Source organism: Parasteatoda tepidariorum, chromosome 6, assembly GCF_982258835.1.
Source record: "Parasteatoda tepidariorum strain Cologne lab strain chromosome 6, Ptep-v5.0, whole genome shotgun sequence".
NCBI classification, from domain to species: Eukaryota; Metazoa; Arthropoda; class Arachnida; order Araneae; family Theridiidae; genus Parasteatoda; species Parasteatoda tepidariorum.
Window position 1 is genome coordinate 52,392,764 of NC_141760.1, and position 20,279 is coordinate 52,413,042.

The 20,279-nt window shown below is 29.5% G+C and overlaps 1 protein-coding gene across 1 annotated transcript; it reads right to left on the minus strand.

The window, feature by feature from the left end:
- Positions 1-213: 213 nt before the first annotated feature.
- Dbp45A (putative ATP-dependent RNA helicase Dbp45A) lies at positions 214-20,188 on the minus strand. Its single transcript, XM_016049885.5, has 7 exons — positions 19,959-20,188; positions 19,633-19,871; positions 17,616-17,810; positions 14,063-14,337; positions 10,395-10,549; positions 2,894-3,094; positions 214-503 (listed from the first exon to the last, which is right to left on the minus strand). The coding sequence occupies exons 1-7, from the start codon at positions 20,035-20,037 to the stop codon at positions 286-288; spliced, it is 1,362 nt and encodes a 453-aa protein (XP_015905371.3). The 5' UTR covers positions 20,038-20,188; the 3' UTR covers positions 214-285.
- Positions 20,189-20,279: the final 91 nt, after the last annotated feature.

Genomic DNA, 20,279 nt, shown 5'->3' on the forward strand with positions numbered 1-20,279 from the left:
CTGAAGAGTGGCACCCTTGTGTACTTGTACCCTTAGCATCTCGACAAAATCATTAAGACCCTAATCAACAACAATTAATAAAATTATTTATCAGCTGCCCTCGGAACCAATGTTATTTCAATAAGCGGCAGGCACCAGATACACTTAAGTGAATCCCACTATTTAGTTAATATTTTGCAAACATTTTTTTAGTGATAATTTTCTATTCAAATCTTCAAACAATAATGCATGTTTATTATTAAAATATTTTTTCTATATTTACAGATATTGAGAGTGAATATGGACTTAATTAGTTTTGAGGACTTTAGACCTCCTATTCTGATTTCGTTTTTTCTTTCTTTTCTGAGAATTGAATTCTCTTTCAGTCTTTTCTGGATCTTCTAAAACTTTTTCTTTCATTTCATATATTTTCTTCTTGCGATCCACTTCAGTATCTTCTAATGAAATTTCAGCTTCTCGCCAGGCTACTTCGACTTGTAATAAAATGTTGAGAATTTTCTTATCTGAAAAGGAAGTTTATCTGATCAAACTTCAATAAAGGTTAAAAAAAAGTTAATTTAAAAGTTTAAAAAAACTAAAAACATGCTTTTTATTAACTTTAATGATTATTTTGATGATTTTTATTAACTTTAATGGAATTGCTGATGAGAAATTCCATCATCCTGATGTTACATTTTGAAATTTTTTTAAACTTTATTTCCATTGATAAATATTTAATAATTTTTTTTAAAAATTACATGACAAGTTTTTATTATTATGCACATAAAAAACAGGATTTATTTAGAATAATTTTATAAAATGTGATTCTAAATGAATGAATGAAATTCTAAAGATGATTCCAATTCTTTCTATTTAATTTTATCAAATAAACTGATGGTGAATTTGAGAAATAAGGTATGTAGTATTTCAGATTTTTTATTCTCTAATACAGTTCTGCAATTAGCATTCTGTGAAAATTATTTCAGTCTCGTACATTTGTCAATTTTTATATTTTTTCTTTTGCTTAATTAATGTTAAAAAATTACTGAGTCATCCAAAAATATTTTCATTCATTTAAACTGTAACAAAATTAAATTGAAACGCAGACAAATGTGTACTGCTAAATTACGTACTCAAAACCATAAATTGCATAATTTAATTGCTTTTCACTTTTGATTGAATAAAATATATAAACATTTTAAAAATGATCAAGCATTATTTCTGTTTACCTAATAAAGCGATGCCTTTATTTTTAATCTTTTTTTAAAGGTATAGTATTGTCAAAGGTTAAATCATCAGAAGTAAAAAAAATAGATAAAAAATTTTAACTTGATCAGATTCAAACTTGGTCAAAGATCAAAATTTAATCTAAAATACAAGACGGCGAGAGTGAGGCCTCTTAAGAAAAAGTACGCATATAACTGGTTAAGCAGTTAACATAAGAACATTTAAAGTAAATAAGAAGTCAAACTAAGATGTAAGTATTCAGAACAGAACATCACAAAATTATTAAGATTTTTAGAAGTGGAAGGTGAGCGTAATGCAAACATTTATTTCAGTATATCTGCAGTTTGTAGCAAACACTATGTATGTCTACGACATGACAAACAGCTATAAACTATAGGTATAAAAGTTTTTGCTAACATAGTGCATCAATATCAGATCTATCAAGATCCAGGGTAAGCAAACATCACAATCTCAAATGAATCCAATGCTACACTAGATTGAGTAATATTCTTTCACAGCATATGCATTTCATACACATTAACTATATGATGAGGATTGTATTCATAAAGAACCAAGGATCATTTTAAGATCTATTAAATAAAACAATAACAAAAAGAACAATTAATTGTATCAACATCAATTAATGCATGATTCAAATATGTGTAAATTTCTGTTGAAAAGAAAAGTAAAATTTTTTGCTTTTCAAAACAAAACTCTTTCTGCAAAGAACTCAAACATTCTGTGACAAAGTTGCTGTGTCACTGTGATTCTTCAATGGATTAATCAAATATTTACCAAAAAAAAAAAAAAAAAAACAGTTAAATTAAATGTTATATATAGTTGGTTCGTAAAAAAAACTTTTTTTATAAATAAAATGTGTCATAAAAGGCTAAAATGAAATTGTGAAAATTAGCATCAATGCAACAATTGTAATGATTTGTCGAGAAACATTGCTGTTAGCAATTGTAAGAAAACGAGTGATTAGTTGGCTTTGCTGAGAAAAAATAATTTACCGATTTCATTGGATGGGAGTACAAAAGCTTTCAGAAAATGAGTGCAATAAAAAATCTATTATTAAATTAAAATCAACTAATCTTTGGAGAATTTTATAACATTATTAAAACATTCAAAGATTTGTCAAAATAAAAAATACTCCAAAAGCATTGGAACAAACTCGAATGATAAATGGATTCAGTCCACAGACTAGAATAGAAAACCCCTACTTTTTTTAAACATAAGCAAATATCCTAACCTAAACCACCTGCACTACAATCTTTGCCTCTCCTAAACTGCATAGTTTCTAAACAGGTCAAAGGTTCCTCAATTCATTTAGCAGTTTCTCTATTCATTTTAGGGAGAGTTTTAAAGTGTTATAATGGAGCAAATTTTAAAGCAAGCCATGTATTACTAAGTTGATGATATTTTTTAACTATTTGGCGATAAATTACCATCTAAAAAAAGGGTGTATAATGGATGGTAAAATAATTTAAATTAAGACAAAAACTTTCAGATTTTTTTTAAAAATACCTTGGTTTTTATCCAAATTTCCCCGATTTTTCCAGTATAAAAGAAATCCAAGTGGATGACCACCCTGTTCTTTAAAATATGACGATCAAACGTTAATACTCATACATTCAAATTAGTAAGGAATGATTTAAATAAGGGTGAAAAGGAAGCAAGCACACACCTGAAATTTTATGTTCTGAAAGTCGAACATTTATTTCCTCTTCAATTTTCTTTAATGCTAAAATGTCTCTTGGTGTCATTAAAGTAATTGCTAGACCGCCTTTACCTGCTCTAGCAGTTCTTCCTACACGATGAATATAGTTCTTGGGTACAACTGGCACATTGTAATTTATGACTAAATCAACCATCGGGATATCTAAACCTGTAGAAAAAAAATAATATTTTAGAATACTGATCATACAACCATGAAAATTTTATAAAAGAAACAAAAATATAAGAGCTCCATTTTTATTTCTATAGTCAAAATTTTTGCAATCGTATAAAGAGAACAATTAAACTGCTAAAGAAAATTATCACTTGTGTTTAGGGAAATTTCTCTTCAAAAAACTCTGCTGCTATGCAAATATGAGGAAAAAAGTATTTTCATTGATAGGAAAATCTGTTAAAGCTCCTAAAATTTTTCCTGAATACAGAAGAGTGTTCATTGCGGCTTGGAAAGGCATTTTCTCTATATTAAACTATTTTATCTGGTTGCAATTTTTTGAATGTTAAAAAATAGCATTTATATGAATAGATAATAAGTAGAAAAAATACACAAGATTGTTACTAGCATGTAGTCACAATCTTGTGAAAACACATTGAGATGAAAATTTAAATGCCATGATTTCTTTAAATGTTGAAAAAAGAAATTATACGAACTGATTCCCTTAAATAATTCCCGAAAGTTTTGAAAATTCATACAAACTAAGTTATGTGCTAACATAGTTTTCAATTAATACTAATAATTAGTTTTTAATAGTTAATGTATTTGGTCAGTAAGATTTTTAAGTTTAGTATGTAATTACATTTTTTCCACAACTTTTTTTGGCATTAGCAAATAATCCAATCATGATCCCAGTCTGTTTGGTAATACAGTATTTTAAAAATGTTTGACTCAAGAATTACTTTAAAATTCTTAACAATATAGTTATAATATGTTAAGTAGCAAAAACACAGCACAACAAGGGGTTAATAATCAAACTGTTAAAGAAAATAGATGTTACATTCGTTCCTACATTTATAATTCTAATACTGTTCATAAAATAAATAAATGTGTGTTCACAGTGTTTATACATATAACTTATAGTTAGATTTAAGGTCTTTTTAAAACTATTCAAATATTTTTTGAGAAGCTAAAAAATTATGTTTTAAAGTGTATTGAATATGAATATTTTTAATTTTTTTTAAAAGTTTTATTTAATTTATAATCAGAAAATGGTATGTTACTCTTTTTATAAAGAAAAAAAAAATAATGAAAAGTTTTGTTAAAGAGAACAAAAGCAGAATTTCTAAAAATATATGCCCTACTTAAGGAAAATTTTACTCTTTTAAAACTAAATTATCAAAAACACAATTATCCAATTACAGTAAGTTCAAAACATTTAACAATTATTAAGTCTAAGATAAAAAGCTTATAAAAACTAATAAATGAAAGCTTTTCGGTTTCATATAATTTAAAAGTAGTATTAAACAGCATCATTCTAGATTAATGGATTTCAATTCAAAAATACACTGATATTTATATATAAAAACAGCATTTGCATTCTTACTACCTAAAAACAAATTTTCAGGGCTATTTTTCAACTAAGGTATGCAAAATAAGTGAATGACTCAAAGAAACCCCAAGCCACTTTGCACTAAAATTTTAAAAATAGTAAAAAAGGAGAATTTTATTACTTTTCCAAACATTATTATATTTATATATTATAACTATATATTATATTTTTCATCAATGAATGCGTAAGTGAAAAACAAAACAAAAAAGTAGTTGCTCTCAGTAGCCTGGTCGATGGTGAATATCTGTTTTAGGTTTAAAATTTTGTGTTGTGTTCTAAAAAGCAGTAAAACTTTTACTTTAAGTACGATTTATGCGAAAAAATATTTTAAGTCAGTTTGCAGGAATTTGAGAAAGTCAGTATTTTGCCTTAAATATTTTTCTAAATAAGAAAGCGAACCTGGCAGAATTACAACTGTATCAATTAATAATTTTTCTATTTTATAAAACTTTTTCAAATTAATCACAGTCCTTTCTCATTTAATAGATATTAGAAGAAATAGGCCTTAATGAATTAGTGACCTTAGAAAACATTGATCTTAAGATCTGATTCACAATTTAAACAAGAAAAAAACAATCATGGAAGGTTTTGTTTTAAATTAAGAAAGAAAAAAAGGCTTGGAACATTAAATACAGTGAAACATCTCACGAAAGAACCACTCTCCGTTTCACTGTAAAATGATCATTCTAAGGGGTTTCCTCCATTGACAGCAAAACTGTTATCAAAGGTACACGATTTTTTGCAAACAATTTTTAATTTTAATCAGTCTCGTTTTCTTGGTGCAGAAATGCCACTTCTGTTGGTGCCATGAAAAGACGTAGCGATGAATAAAATCTAGTGTCTTTAAAATTATCCTTTCTGATATATTCATGTGTAAAAACAAATTTACCAATTATGAATGATAAAGCTACAGTAGACGCCGCTTAATGTGATCACATCGGGATGAACGTGATTTGATAACAATAACCGATTGATTACAATAAACAAAAAAAAATTTAATCTAAAAAATGATTTTTTTTACATACAAAAATAAATAAATAAAAAATTTTTAAATTAGGAGTTGTTGCTGTAAAACTCTAAAGTATTTAATAGAAATTAATGTACACTAAAGAAAAAGAATTAGTTAGTATACTTACATATTTAATGACGAACTGTAGGAAACAATACAAAAGGTTAATTATTAACTGAAAAAGAAATCATCAATTGTCGATTGTTTAGCATTCTTTCGAAGCAAGTCATTTACGAATCGCTCATAATCATAATGTTTATGAAAGTGTTCCGCGTCGGCTTTGTTTTGCACACCTAGCCGTAAGATTCGAAGTGCCTCCCTCATCTGAGCAGGCGTCGGAATTTTGTTCTCGATAGCACTTTCGGGTTCATCATCGGCATCAGAATCTTGTGACGAAGCTTGATCTTTGACACATACGGCTTCGCAAATGTCCTCATCAGTTAACGAAGTAGAAGTCTCAACCTTCTCGTCGATCTCCATCCATGCTTCAAAATCCTCAGCATTCATATCGGGTGGGGGATTGAAAACGTCTTCCATTTCTTTCATCACAGCAGCATTGTTGTCCTCTGGTTGACAAAATCCTCCATGACTGAAACAATTTCGAATTGTTTTTTCCGAGACATTATTCCATGACATTGTTAACAAATGTATGGCATCCAAAACATTTGTTTTTTTTTGGCTAGAGCGTTCGCATGAAGATCTTCAGCGTCTTGGTCTTCCATATTTTCTAAGATCCTTGAACGCATTTCCTTTTTGTAATATGCCTTCCAGGTGCGGATAATTCCCTGGTCACACGGTTGAATTAAAGAAGTGGTGTTTGGTGGTAAGAACACGATATTTATCTTTTTTAATGAAACAGTTACATCATGCGCAGTGCAGTTGTCTACGAGCAGGAGTATGTTCCATTTTAGTCGCTTGTCTCATTTCAACAGCCATTCGTTAAAGATGGTGGTAGTCATCCAAGCCGTTTTGTTGGCAAAATAATCGACGGACAGATTTTTTACACCTTTGAAACAGCGGGGCTTCTCACTTTTTCCAATCACTAAAAGTTTTTCTTTAGTGCCAGCCATACTAGCACAACATAGCACAGTTAGGCGTTCCTTGGAGGTTTTACACCCTTGCGTACTTTCCTTCGAAAATGTAGGCCAGTTTCGTCAGCGTTATATACATCTTGAAGTGAATATGTGGCAATAAGTTTAGGCCATTCTTCTTTAATCCACTGATCTGCGGCTACATTATCGGTATCTTTTTTTTCACCATGTGTCCTTCGGAAGAGTATGTTCTGCCTCTTTTTCCAGCGGTGGAACCATCCTTCTGTGGCTACGAAGTTTCCTTTACCCAATTTTGCAGCTAAATCTTCAGCTTTTTGGTGCAAAATTGGACCATTAACACGAGCGTCCCTCTCACAAACGTTTGTGAACCAGAGTTTTAATGCAGATTCAACCTCTTTGTCTTTTCCATCACGATTTCTTTTACAATTCGGATTTTCGTTCAAAGTGCACTTTTTTTCGATATCCTCACGATTTTTTAAAATTTTGCACAAAAGCGGCTGCGAAACTTTCAATTGAACAGCAGCATTCCTTTGGCTCATTTTCGGCAATTTATCGTAACAATTTAAAATGTCAACCTTTTCTTTCACTGTAAGATCTCTCCGTTTCCTTTCCATTATAAAAAACAAATCAGGTTACAAACCGTATGAACTATGGTAAAGTGAAAATTTATGCTGATCTGATGCTTGATATTAGTAGGAACTCGGTATTTGGCCCGAAGGGCCACCAACCGATTCATCGATTCTGGGTAGACATATGCTTGGGAGTCATATGTTTGGAAAGTTCGAAATAAAATTTCTAAGAAAGTTCAGTTCATCATTGGAGTAGGGCATGAGTGAAGGTGAGATGATCATCATTGAGATGGGGAGTCCCCGTTGAGTAGAGATTGTAGTAATCTTGTCACTTCTTGATTTTTGAGTAACTCCTGCAATTCTTTCACTAGTGAAACTAATCTGTGAGCTGTAGTTGCAGGTGTGGGCTTGATCTGAGGTCTTTTTCGACTGGGGCGGGCCTCGCACCCAGTGAAGTTTGAGGTGTGATTTCCCTCGCAGTTGCAGCACTTGGCGGGAGAAGCTTTATCCTTAACACATTCGTACGAGTAGTGCATTTCTGCACATTTCATACATCGAGGCTGGCTGGTACAAGTTCTTTGAGTATGGCCGAAGCCCTGGCATCGAAAGTACTGTGGCTGCCACCGGCCGCCACGGAATCTCTCGGTGCTGATGTTATTCTGCTGTATTTTCTTCAGGGAGAAGATCTTTTCCTGGTCTGCTATTGGTGCGATGATAAGGAACAGGGGAAGGGGCTTATAAGCTCCACCCACTCTCTTCTTAAACTGGGTAACTCTATGTAGATTCAGGTCCAATTTCTCAAATTCTTGGGAAATTATCTCAGTTTTAAAATTATCTGGGAGTCCACGGATGATGATTTTGGCAAATTTAGCTGGAAGAGCTTTTTCTGCTTTTTTGGGAGGCTCTTGGTCATTATTTGAGATCACATCCATAGTTTCCGATGCTGGAGGGTTCACTGGCTCCGGGTGTCAAATGGGCTCTGAAGGAGAAATGCTGTTAGACGTCGTTGAAGTAGCGTTATCAGTGGATTTATTTGCATCAGTGGGCTTTTTCTTCTTCTTCCTCCTTTTCTTTGCCGGGGGCTCTGTGATGTTTTCGGTCTGTTTTTCCGATTCGGAGGCCGAAGCCTCTTGTGTCGGCTCTTGGTTCTGTTCATGTTCTGTGAGAGGAGTGATGTTGTCGATTTCCGTCGCAGGTTCATTTTCTTCCGTCTCCATAATTGGAGTTTCCACAGGGGTACTCGGCTGTTCAGGCATAGTTGTCACTGGGTCAGGAATTGGATTAGCTGAGTAGTATGGCCTAGTTGCTCCCTCAGGAACCTGGAAGTCCTTGATCGTGCCGATGCTGTTTCCTCTTTTATTCTTATATATGAAGTCTCCATACTTATTTTCATAAATTTCTCCGGGTTGTAGATTAACTTCTTTAAAGTCAGGATAAATAATTTCACGTTGGATAATCGGTGGAGGAGAGCAGGACATAGTCTTGCCGCCTCGTCCGGATCGTCGAGAAAACATGATTCGCTCAGAGCTTGGTCACAACACAACCGTACTCTGTGAAGGCTTGAGTTGATCTTATGCTGATCTTCTTCTGCATGCGTCTTTTATACACTTAGATGTGGCAGTTCCACTATCCCCCTCCCCATTTTATTGTTTGACCAATAGCGATTCAGTAAGCGACCTGCCAAGATCAAGGGGCATACCCGAAACAATGTTCTCTTTTGAAGGTCACCCCTTACCCCCTTCCCATAGCAGCTGGGACATATCATCTGTCACATTGTTAAGTTCTTCTAAAAAGGGGCTCGTGACAAACATTGACTCGCTACTGGCAGGTGTTCTTTTCTCTTTATTTAGGATTTCCGGGAATTTGAAATCGCACAGTGCTGCGGAATTTTACAATGCTTGACCGAAAATGGCAAAATACCCCCCCCCCTCATAATAACTTGTGTTTAAAAGATAATATACGAGCCCCGTTTGGACTTTTGGTAAGTTTCAGGAAACACTTCACAAAACACAAAAAAAGTTTTCCTTCTTGTTTTTATTGATTTCAGGAAAATAAAATTTTCCTATAAACTGATAACAATAAACGAACATTTGATTACAATAAGCGATGATTTTTCAATGTATTTTGATATAAGCGGACGGGACTAAGCGATTTTGATAACATTAAACGATTGATAACATTAACCGTGATCACATTAAGCGGCGTCTACTGTATTTTAAATAAATAAACAATTATGTTTTATTGTTTAAGTTTGCATTTAATTTTTTATCAAAAAATTAGTTAGCTTTAAAAGATGAGAAGAGGTTTGTTTGTTTGAGATGCTTTTTTTTTTAAAAAAAATAACTTTTTTAACTAATTTAACTTTCAACTCTAGAAGTAAATCATTGATAGCATCATCTTTACAAGCTGTGACTACAACACGAGGTTGTATCGTCAAAAAGAGCTCTCTAAATAAGAACGTTACACAAATATTTTAAATACATTTTAATCTACTTATTTATTTGGTTAAATTTTTTGTTTTGCTATTTCTTCTCCTTTCCTTATTCGACCTTTTCTGCATTTGGTGCAGATGTTAGCCTAGTCTCTGGAAAAGGTTTTAATAGTTTCTCCTAAAAGTTGTCTTCAACACAATGTCTGTGGAAAAAATTCCATGCTTCCCAAAAGTGGTCGTAAATAGAGGTAGTTTTTCTTGAAAGTTTCACTGTATACAAATAAAAGAAAAGAAATTTTAATAAAAGAAAATTTTAAGAATTGTTTTTTTTCCTTTTCATAATATTGTTGAAATTTAATTGCTCATAGAATGTTAAAAGGTATTTAGAAAATAAAATTTCAGTCTTCAGAACTAAAATTAGGACATCCTGGAAACTCTGAGAGAAAAATAAGGTCCTTTTAGGGGCCTTTAAAACAATCTTTAAAATTTAAATAGTTTTTTTAAGGTACAAAGAATCCTGGTTCAGAATTGTGTCATGACTAGTTTAAATATAAACTAATTAATAGAAAACTTGTTTTTAATTACAGCACACACACACAAAAATACTAAAACAACTACAACTTACTTAAACCACGTTCCCATTCTGTAATTAAATTTAAGTAATATAATTCTGCTACTTTACTACCTTCTATATTCATAATTTATCATTGAAAAAAACAAACTATGTTTAGTTTATAAAATAAAAATACTTTTAAGTACTTATAACAGAACTTACTTTTTAAGCGAACGTCCTTTGAAAACTGCACAAAAATACATATTTTAAAGAATCAAAAAAATTTAACTCACCTCTGCTTGCTACATCTGTGGCAACTAATATTTTGCTCCGATTTGATTTGAATTTCGATATGGAGGCTAACCTGTCCCATTGTTTCAAATGAGAGTTCAGAGACACATTTTCAAAACCCAAACTTCTTAAAGCTAGAGAGACCAACTGGCACTGTCTGAAAACAATTTATAATATAATAGTATACACACTTTCAAAATTTTTAGGGAAACAAAACAAAGATATCAAAAAATAAAGAATTGATTTTTTTATTTCCTAAAACTTTTTTTGAAATTGAATTATGATTAAGTTTGGTATTTTTGAATTATAGTTAATTGAGGTAAAATGGATCTATTCATTAATAACTCTCTATGTAAATAATAAAATTGAATTTTTAATCCATATGTGTAATATTATTTCATTGTCTAACACTTAAATCATAATGAAATAATTAGTAATGTAAATAAATAATTCTAATAAAATATCATATACAATGTAGAACACGACCTAATCGTATTGATGATAATTTATACCTTTTTCTTTTAATTATTTCTATTTTTAAATGAAAATGAGCTCATCTTAAAAAATGAGTAAAATTCATATTTATGATAAAGCCAAATTGATGTACTATCACTTAGTGTTTCTTTTTGTTATTATTTCAGAAAAAAAAAAATTAGAACAAAATCAAGTGCAGAAAGTTTATTGGTAAAAGTTGTAAATCTACCACTCATACATATTTCCCCTACTACTTCCAAGAGAAAAAAATTACTAGAAATATAATTAAAATGTAAACAAAAGAATTTCAGGAAACGCAATGGAAAGCCTTTCCTGCTCTAATACGATTTTTAAATGAGCACTTATTTAAATAGATTATGCAGTATAAAGAGTAGAACATATTATAAAAAGTCAACTATTATAACAAATTTCCAAGTCACCATTAAAATACTGGTTATAAACATACAAAAATTGTACAGTCATAAAAAGTAAAAAATTAACTAATAAAACAAAAAATTTTTGAGAGAAATACATTTTTAGGCTATTTAAACAAAAGCAATATCCCTGTGGCAGAATTTTTTCTGACTTTCTGCGACAAACCTAACTTGAACCAATATCTTTCTGCAAGATATTTTTATCGTTATAAATATATGTGTAATGACTTTATAATAATAGATGAAATTCGTGTTTATAAAATAAGTCTACATGCATAGAATAAAACTGTGTAGATTTTTTTTTCTTAATTTCATAATATAAGTTTACATTTCTTAATAAGTTTAAATTCTTTAAGTATAAATTTGCATTATCTTCAATAATAACGAAAAGTTATAAATGTATAGATCTGCAGACAAAAATGCTTACTAGAGCATAAATAAAGATTACCCAGAACCTGTAATAAGATAGAACTTATAGAAATAGCTAAGAATATACAAAAAGATTAAATTTATAAAACAAGATAACTGAATTTGATGTATCAGTTTAAAACAATATCAAAATTAAATTATTAAAGCAGTTTAAAACAGTATGATTTAATGTTTCATTATAGTAGATATCAGGTACAGAAACAAATCAGGTGAAAAAATTAATATTGAAGTTGAGTAATCAAAATAATAAAATAAAATTGACTATAACCGAATTCTAAAAGCAAAAAAATTAAAGCAATGTTTGTTTCAATTTTTTCTACATCTAATTAATTTTATCTAATTAATTATAGATTAATTAGATTCAATTAATATTGTACTGACTTATTGTAAGATTTTTTTTTAAAAAAAGGAGGTAAATAAAACTTTTTTCGTGATCAGATTAAGTTTAGAACAAAAAAAATACACAGCGCTTGTGATTTCGCACTGTATTGTGTAAATAAATAGCATTGATTCCACACGAAGTATGCAGAAGCGGTTTCCTACTCAATATGCTCAAGTCTATCCAACATCTCGAAACGAAATAGTCTTTATCAGTACTGAAACATTGGTATTAGAGCCATACTCATTGGATGCGATTTTTTTTTTTTGCATGCGTATGGAAACCTGTTTGAAAGTGTTTCACCAGTAAATATTTTCCACCAATCTGGTTTTCATTCGCATGCCAAAAAATCGTAGATAGTGAGATATCTTTCAGGCTTTATTTTATTTATCGTTAGATTGGGATTTTTATTTATTTTTATTTTTTTATCGACGACTTAATTCAAAGGATATAGGCATTTTATCTTTAAATAAAAATATTTATGTAGTTATTTTTCACTTTTTACCTTTGACTGCTTCTAAAACTTCTTGATTTGTTGGAAATGCTGTCTCATCCTTACTATCGATATCGCTACTAGTAAGAATATTTTATTCGAATCTAGGATTTTTTTTTTTCCAATATTAGTAGCGTGGGAAGCTTCTTTTCCTGTCGCTTTCCAGAAAGAAAAAATCTCTGACATCGCTAGATATTGTCGACTTCCATCTTATTTCTTCTTCGGAATGCCGCCTTGAAAAATCAGTTTTCAAATTTGTTTTAATTATTGTGGCCTCACAATTGCAACAAATAACCTTTTCGCCAGACATGATTTTTTTTAAAAAAAGAATCTTTTTACACATGAAATTTTCCACATAAGTGCAAAAAATATATAATGCTCTGTTCTCATAAGAAAACACAAAGCTAATTACTGCGCCAGCGATAGAGGCCGAAGTTGGCAAATTTCCAAAAATAGCTTAATAAAGGGGAAAAAATTCTCCCTTTTTTATCCAGTAACTGTTTGCGTTGGAGATTAAGGGAGAATTACGAGCGCTTTCTCCTTCCGCGGTACGCTAGAAGAAAAAAAATATTTAAAACAATTCTGTAAGAAAAAAAATTTGCAGAACGCATGCGTATTATTGCTTCTGCAGAAATTTTTTGTTTCTGTAGAAAATGTTTTTATTTATTATTATTATTATTTTTTTTTTTTTTGGTAAAACAGCATCTGTTTCTGCAGAATCTTTCTTGAGAACTTTTGTTTGTGGCAAACCAAAAATTTTTATTTCCCAAATAAAAATAAATCTTTCTGCAAGAACTCAGTCGCTTTCTGCGACAATGTCGCTGTGTCGCCATGTTTCTGCCACGGGGAGCAATATTATGGCGAAAAAGGTTTAAATGGAAGGCAAATTTATTTATTTCTGGTAAAAAGAAAAACAAGTGTTTCTGTCAAACAATTTTGATCTCTTATTTTTATAAAGCTAGTTAACTTCTTTCTAACAAAAGTTTTTCCAATATTTTTAGAAATAGGTCCACAGCACTCAAAAAAAAATGTGCCTTACGTTGACCACATTTATGCCCCCTTATTTCCCTTCTTGACAACTTATTAAAATTAACATTCAATGTTATGATGTCAAAAGGTATTGCATTAATTTTAATGCTTCATAATTAAGACAAAAATCTGTGGGCAAAGATAGTCAATTCTAGATAAATAATTTAAATCAAAATAAATATTCAAAGTAAAAGAAAACTCAGCAAATATGACTATTATATTTTTTAGTCTCTTTCTTTTAGTCTATTTTAACATTAAATATGTGCATTTGCTTATAAAATTTAATTTCATCTGCAATTGTTGTTATGATGGACTTTTACTGTACTAATTATGGTTGCCCTCCAAGCTATGTACAGTAACAACAGGTGTGCAGTTTTATTTATAACATGACTTGTGATGATACATAAATTATATATTTAAAATCATTCTTACTTGCAATTTTTAGTGAAAACTATCATTGAACTTTCAGGATGTTTTGTTTGAAAAGTATTAATAAATTCCACCAAACTTGCATTTTTTACCATCAAATGTGGCACCAATATATAATTCTGTTCCAGTGTTTTAACAGTTGATACATCAGATTCAGAGTTCCATATAAATGGTTCAAGGCAGCTTATTTTTTTCAACTCATCAAGATTTTTTGACATAGTAGCGCTGAACATTAAAGTTTGCCTCTTTGATGGCAATGATTCAAAAATAACTTCAAGCTGTTGAGATGAAAGTAAAAATTAACATTATGGAATTGAAATATAAATAATTTCATGCAATAGATATAGGAAATAAGTAAAAGAATTGATGAAATCTTATAGATTAAAACAAATGCAATTTTAATTAATATCTGAAGAAAATATTTTTTTAATGTATTTCCTTCTAATATTATTGATTCAATCTGTAGAAAATGTATCACACAGTCCAACAAATTCTTTACTTAGAGCTTTAATATCCTGATTATTCTACCTTATTATTCCAGGATCAGTTCCTCAATTGTTAATTGTCCCTCCAATAGCTCCGAATAAATTTGAGTTTAAACACGTTTCTTTTCCTTGTAAAACTAATTTAATCAACCTTTTGAATCTTATTATGGACATTAATAGCTGAGGTATTTATCAAATTTGTTGTCAGCGTGGTCTTGAATATGATGGGAAAATTAAACATGCCCTTAAACTTGGACTTAAAGCTCATGAAAGATACGCCCAAAAAAAAAGGATATTAAATGATCTTCATTCGCTGAACATAATTAAAATTCCAATATTATATTTGAGTTATCATCTGATAAAATCATTCTTGACTGCCCTTTAGCTACTGATCTCGACTTTTAGGAATCATTCCATATTTTGAGAAATTCCCATAATTTAGTTAATCCTATTTTTCCTAATGTTTGGAAATCTAGTTTAATTTCCACAACTTGAACAGCTGGGATTTTTATCCTAGCCTATATAGCTGGTTCTTATCTTCCTTCTTTTTTCTGATTATCTACTTCAAGCCTGGTCCTCTTTACCTATAGTTCCTAAGTAGTTGAATAAGGAAATAATTAGAAGAAAGTAGGATATTGTTTTAAAAGTTTTGGTTTAGGCTGGATATGGAAACCTGAAGTTTAAACCTTTTCTCAAGGGAAGATAGAGCACCAATTCAGATAAGTAAGATATTATTGAATCGGATAAGCCCATAATAAAGTTGATAAAATTATAAATTCAGTTGGCATTAAAGTTCTAATGTATAAAAAGTACAATTTTGTACTTATACCTATCTAAACATCTGAAATTGATAAACAAATAAAGAATTGCTCCCTATGTTAATTATCACATTGAATGGAATGAAATCAAAACAGTTTAGAAATTATGAGATCAGGACTAACAGTTAAGGACTAATCACAGGACTAATAATTTAAAAGATACAAGAATTTCAAACATTAAAAATATAATGATTCAGTCATACTTTTTTTTTATACATAAAATCCTTATAACTTTTAAAACATTAGTTCTATTAAGTTACTTTTGGTTTCATTGAATTTATCATAAAAGATTATAAGGAACAATGTTTCACTTGTCAATATCAGATGCATAAATATGTAAAAGTAGAAAAATTTCACTTTTTATATAAAAAATTGATTGATTGACTTGTTTTTGATCTCATTCAATTTAGAGTAATAAAAAAATACATTGGATTTAATACTTCACTTATCAATATTGCAATGCCAAATATTCAGATGTACAAAAGGATAATTTTTATACATTTGAACTATTAGACACATTGTTAACTATTAGTGCAGCAGCAACTATTAGTTTCATTTTAGCTTTATTCAATTCAACATAAAAAAATACATAAGAAATAAAACCTTACTTGCCTAGAGAGGAATTGAAAGTGCATGCAAATAAGCATATTTCAAAAAATTTAATTTTTATTTTTCTTATTTTCTGAATTCCTAAGATCTTCTGAATTATCAATCTTATTGATTTGATTTTAATGTTACTCATTCAGCATAAACACACATATATAGATTAGAAGAGAATAAAGAGAAGTTTAAGTCTCCCCACTCAAAAAAAATCTCAAGTAGAATCAGGGATGGCAAGTTACGCGCATAGTGGAAAATACCTCCACGGAAAAATAGGGATTTTTTTCCAACCCAAGTGAAAGAAATGGAAACTTTTTTAAATAGAAATATCACATATTAAAACAGTTTATAATTGCAATCTAGTTCAATTAATGCATTAATTTCCAAGCTATTTAATAGTTCATTTTTAAATAAGAAAAATCTAAAAACAGTAATTGAAAAAAATTAATGAATTAATCAGGAAATTAAATTAATTGTAATTTTACAACATTTTATGTAAATTAATATAAGTAAAATTTTATTTTATGATTATAAAAAGAATTGTTAAAATAATATGAAATTTATTAGTATTACTAAATTAACAAATCATACATTAAACATATATATTACAAAAAATTTTTTAAAAAAAACTCACACACACATTGAATTCACAACTACAAATAGCGTATAAAAAATTTTCAATCACTCTAAAGTATGAATACTTAAACTAATTCTTAAATAATATGATACATAAAATTTTAAAATTCCGTTATTAGTTTAAATTTAATCTATTCTTCAATTTAAGTTATTTTTCCTCACAGTTTTTTTTAGTTTTTTTCCATTTTGTCTTGTTTCTTCAAACTTATCCAATTTCTTTCTGATGCAATGCTAACCCTGAGTAGAATATCTCACATATTTCAAGTTATGCTTTTTTATTAGCATTAATGAGTTGGATTTTTAATACTGAAATACTAATTTTAATTAGTTCATTCATTGAAAAAATGCGTAAATAAATATTTTTAAAACAATAAAACTTTAAAAATTTTATATGTATGTGTGCCTCAGATAAATAGGTACCCTAAATACACCCCTAGTAACAAAATTTCTGGAATGAATCTTCAGCACAATCTTCATGAATCTAAATTTGTCTGTGACCTACTTGCAGTCAGGCAGAGAATATTGCACAAAATTCAGGTTCATCATCTAACATACATGTAGCAAAATTTGAAATTTGAGGATTTTATACATAAAAACTTTATGTTGTTAAAATTTAAGTTGAATTTCATACAATGATGCTGAAAAAATGGAATTAATCTCTATGAAGTTAAGCCTAAAATCAAGTTACAGAAAAAGAATTCTTCACTTTTTGTTCTTTGCACAATTCTCTCAATCCAATTTCTCAATTTTTATTAAGAACAAATTTACAGATGCTTTAGAGAGGAGTCTTTGAAATTCCCTCAATCTCATTTAATTATTTGCTTTTTAAAAATGAAAGTAGATGAAAAAATAATCTGCGACACCCACTGCTATATCTCTTGGCCTACAATGAAAAAAAGTTGAAAACACTGTTTTATAGAAATTACATCAATTAAAATATAAAAATCTTATTATTATCTTATTAGATTAAAATCTTATTTATCGGTAACCAAGTAAAAAATATATATTTAATCTTACTTGATCATGGAACTGTCCTTCTAATAATCTATCAGCTTCATCCAAAACAAGTATTTTAGTTCTCTTAAAAGAAATATCACTACTGCTTTTTAGATGATCAGCTAATCGACCAGGAGTAGCTACAATTATATGGGGTTTGGAACTTATCTCCTTGCCTTGGGCCACCATATTCATTCCTCCAATTATAACCGCAACCTAAAAATCAACAGAAATAAGATAATGTTCCCTCTATGAACATTCCAAATTATGCAAAATAAAATACTTTTTAAAAAGTTATGACATTATAAGCATTAAATAGTCCAGGGGTCTGTCCAGACATTTTGTGAAAGGTCCAGTTTTCGTGAAATTGTGAAAAAATTACTCACATTCTTTCAACCAGGGTCCGCTTTATGAATTTGTGCGAATAGGGTCCGATTATAACAAAAAACTTTTTCAAGGAGTTTTTAAATTGTAAATAGATACAAGATTATGCTCAGCACTGCAAAATTATAATTAAAAAAATTAAATTTTCTTCAAAAATAAACAGCAATTGTTGCTTCTAAATTAGAGATGCAACATACAAATATTTGGTATTTAGCCTATAATGCTGAACCCAGAATATTCATTTCGGACGAATAATAGAAGAAGCATCTGCCAAAGACAAAACTTAAATCGTTTACATCAATCTTTCTTTTTTTACCCCCTGGGAAGGGTTTGTTAGATTAACAAAACATTAATGAAGATAAACAAATTTGTGAAGAGTCCGATTAAAAGAAAAATCATTTCATGAAGGTTACGTTTTTAAGTTAAAATATTTTGTGAAGGGTCCGTTTTTATGAAAAGATACTTTGTGAAGGGATAAGAAGATAATAGAATATCAGATAATAGAAGATAATAGAAGAAGCATCTGCCAAAGACAAAACTTAAATCGTTTACATCAATCTTTCTTTTTTTACCCCCTGGGAAGGGTTTGTTAGATTAACAAAACATTAATGAAGATAAACAAATTTGTGAAGAGTCCGATTAAAAGAAAAATCATTTTATGAAGGTTACGTTTTTAAGTTAAAATATTTTGTGAAGGGTCCGTTTTTATGAAAAGATACTTTGTGAAGGGTCCGTTTACGGACCAAAATTTCTTCTAAACAGACCCCTGACTGTTATTACCTTTTGACAGGCTTTTTCTTCTTTTTTTCGTGCCCATTTCATCGTTAATCCAAGTGATTTCTCAATCATGTATTTGGCACATATAGTCAGATTTCTATGTGCATTTTGAAAAACTCGATTTTTGTTATATTTTCGAGTCTTGAACAAGGCATTTTAATAATCACTTTTGACTTGCCTAATTTTTCTCACTTTATGTATAACTTTTCTAGTTTGTTATTGTCTAGTTACTTTTCTATTGCTTAATTATATTTACAGATTTTAATACTTATTTCCATAGTTTTTTTTTTTGTAGTTGAAAATCTTGATATTATTAATTAAATTCAACATTATTTTAATACCTTTAATTTGATACTATATTAGTATACATTATTCAAACATTGGTTTTTAACTATTTTTTGTTTTTAAACTTTTTTTCTAATTTTTTTGTACTGTAAAAAAATGCATAAAAAACCGTTTAAGATAACCATTTAATATTCATAAAATCTCTTTTTATTCAACAAATATTAAAAAGTTCTAACGTTAAAATTATAAATATAAGTAAGAGTTTATTCCAACATTTATCATTTTTGCATTTATTTAAAACAAACTTTTTTATTATGAGATGTGATAAGAAAAAATCACTTTTCCCAACTTTATAGTTTTTTAGATATATCTATTCCTTGCTATGATGGATTTTTTCTTTCAAAAGTATTAGTTCAGTAACTTTCAGTTTTGAGTGAATTTTAATATTTCAAAGCATTTAATTTTATACAAATTTATTACTAAGTTAACTGATTAAAATTATTTTGTGTCTAAAATACTAAGGTTTACTTAAAAATTGCCCTTAATATGACTAAATATTTAGACATGAGATAAAGCTACTTTGAAATCTTACTTCTAAATTAATAGGTTTTCCAATGACTCGAAACTGTTCAGCGATTTGTATTGCTAGTTCCCTAGTAGGAGTAAGGACTAGGGCAAAAACTCCGTATGGATCCTCTGCAAGCAACTGTAAAACAGGCAGAGCAAATGCTAGTGTTTTTCCAGATCCTGTTTTAGAGACAGCAATGCAGTTTTCTGAAGCAATAATCTTAGGTATACAAAAACTTTGTACTGGTGTAGGACTCGTAATTCCTAATAATAATGAACAAAAAAGTTAAGGAAATTTAATAGTACAATGAACGACACGAAGTTGGAGAAGAAAATAAAATCGACACTAACCCATTGATGTGCATTGCTCAACAAGCCAAGGTAAGAGTCCCAAATTATTGAAATCTGAGGAGGTCTGAGAATCCACCATGTCACTTAAATAATTTTAATTATAAAAAACATTAGTGAAAAAAATTACGCGTGTGAAAATGAAGTTCCAGAAAAATATAAACAAATTTTTGATGATTGATTGATTTAATGTTCACGTTTTTTGGTAGATTATTTTTGTCTACTTCAGGAGCAGCTCATGCTGAATTAGTTCCGAAAAGGGTCCCCGTGGCGCTAGTAGTTTTTGTCGTCCCAATTTCGACGGATTTTCCTATTCGCGATCGC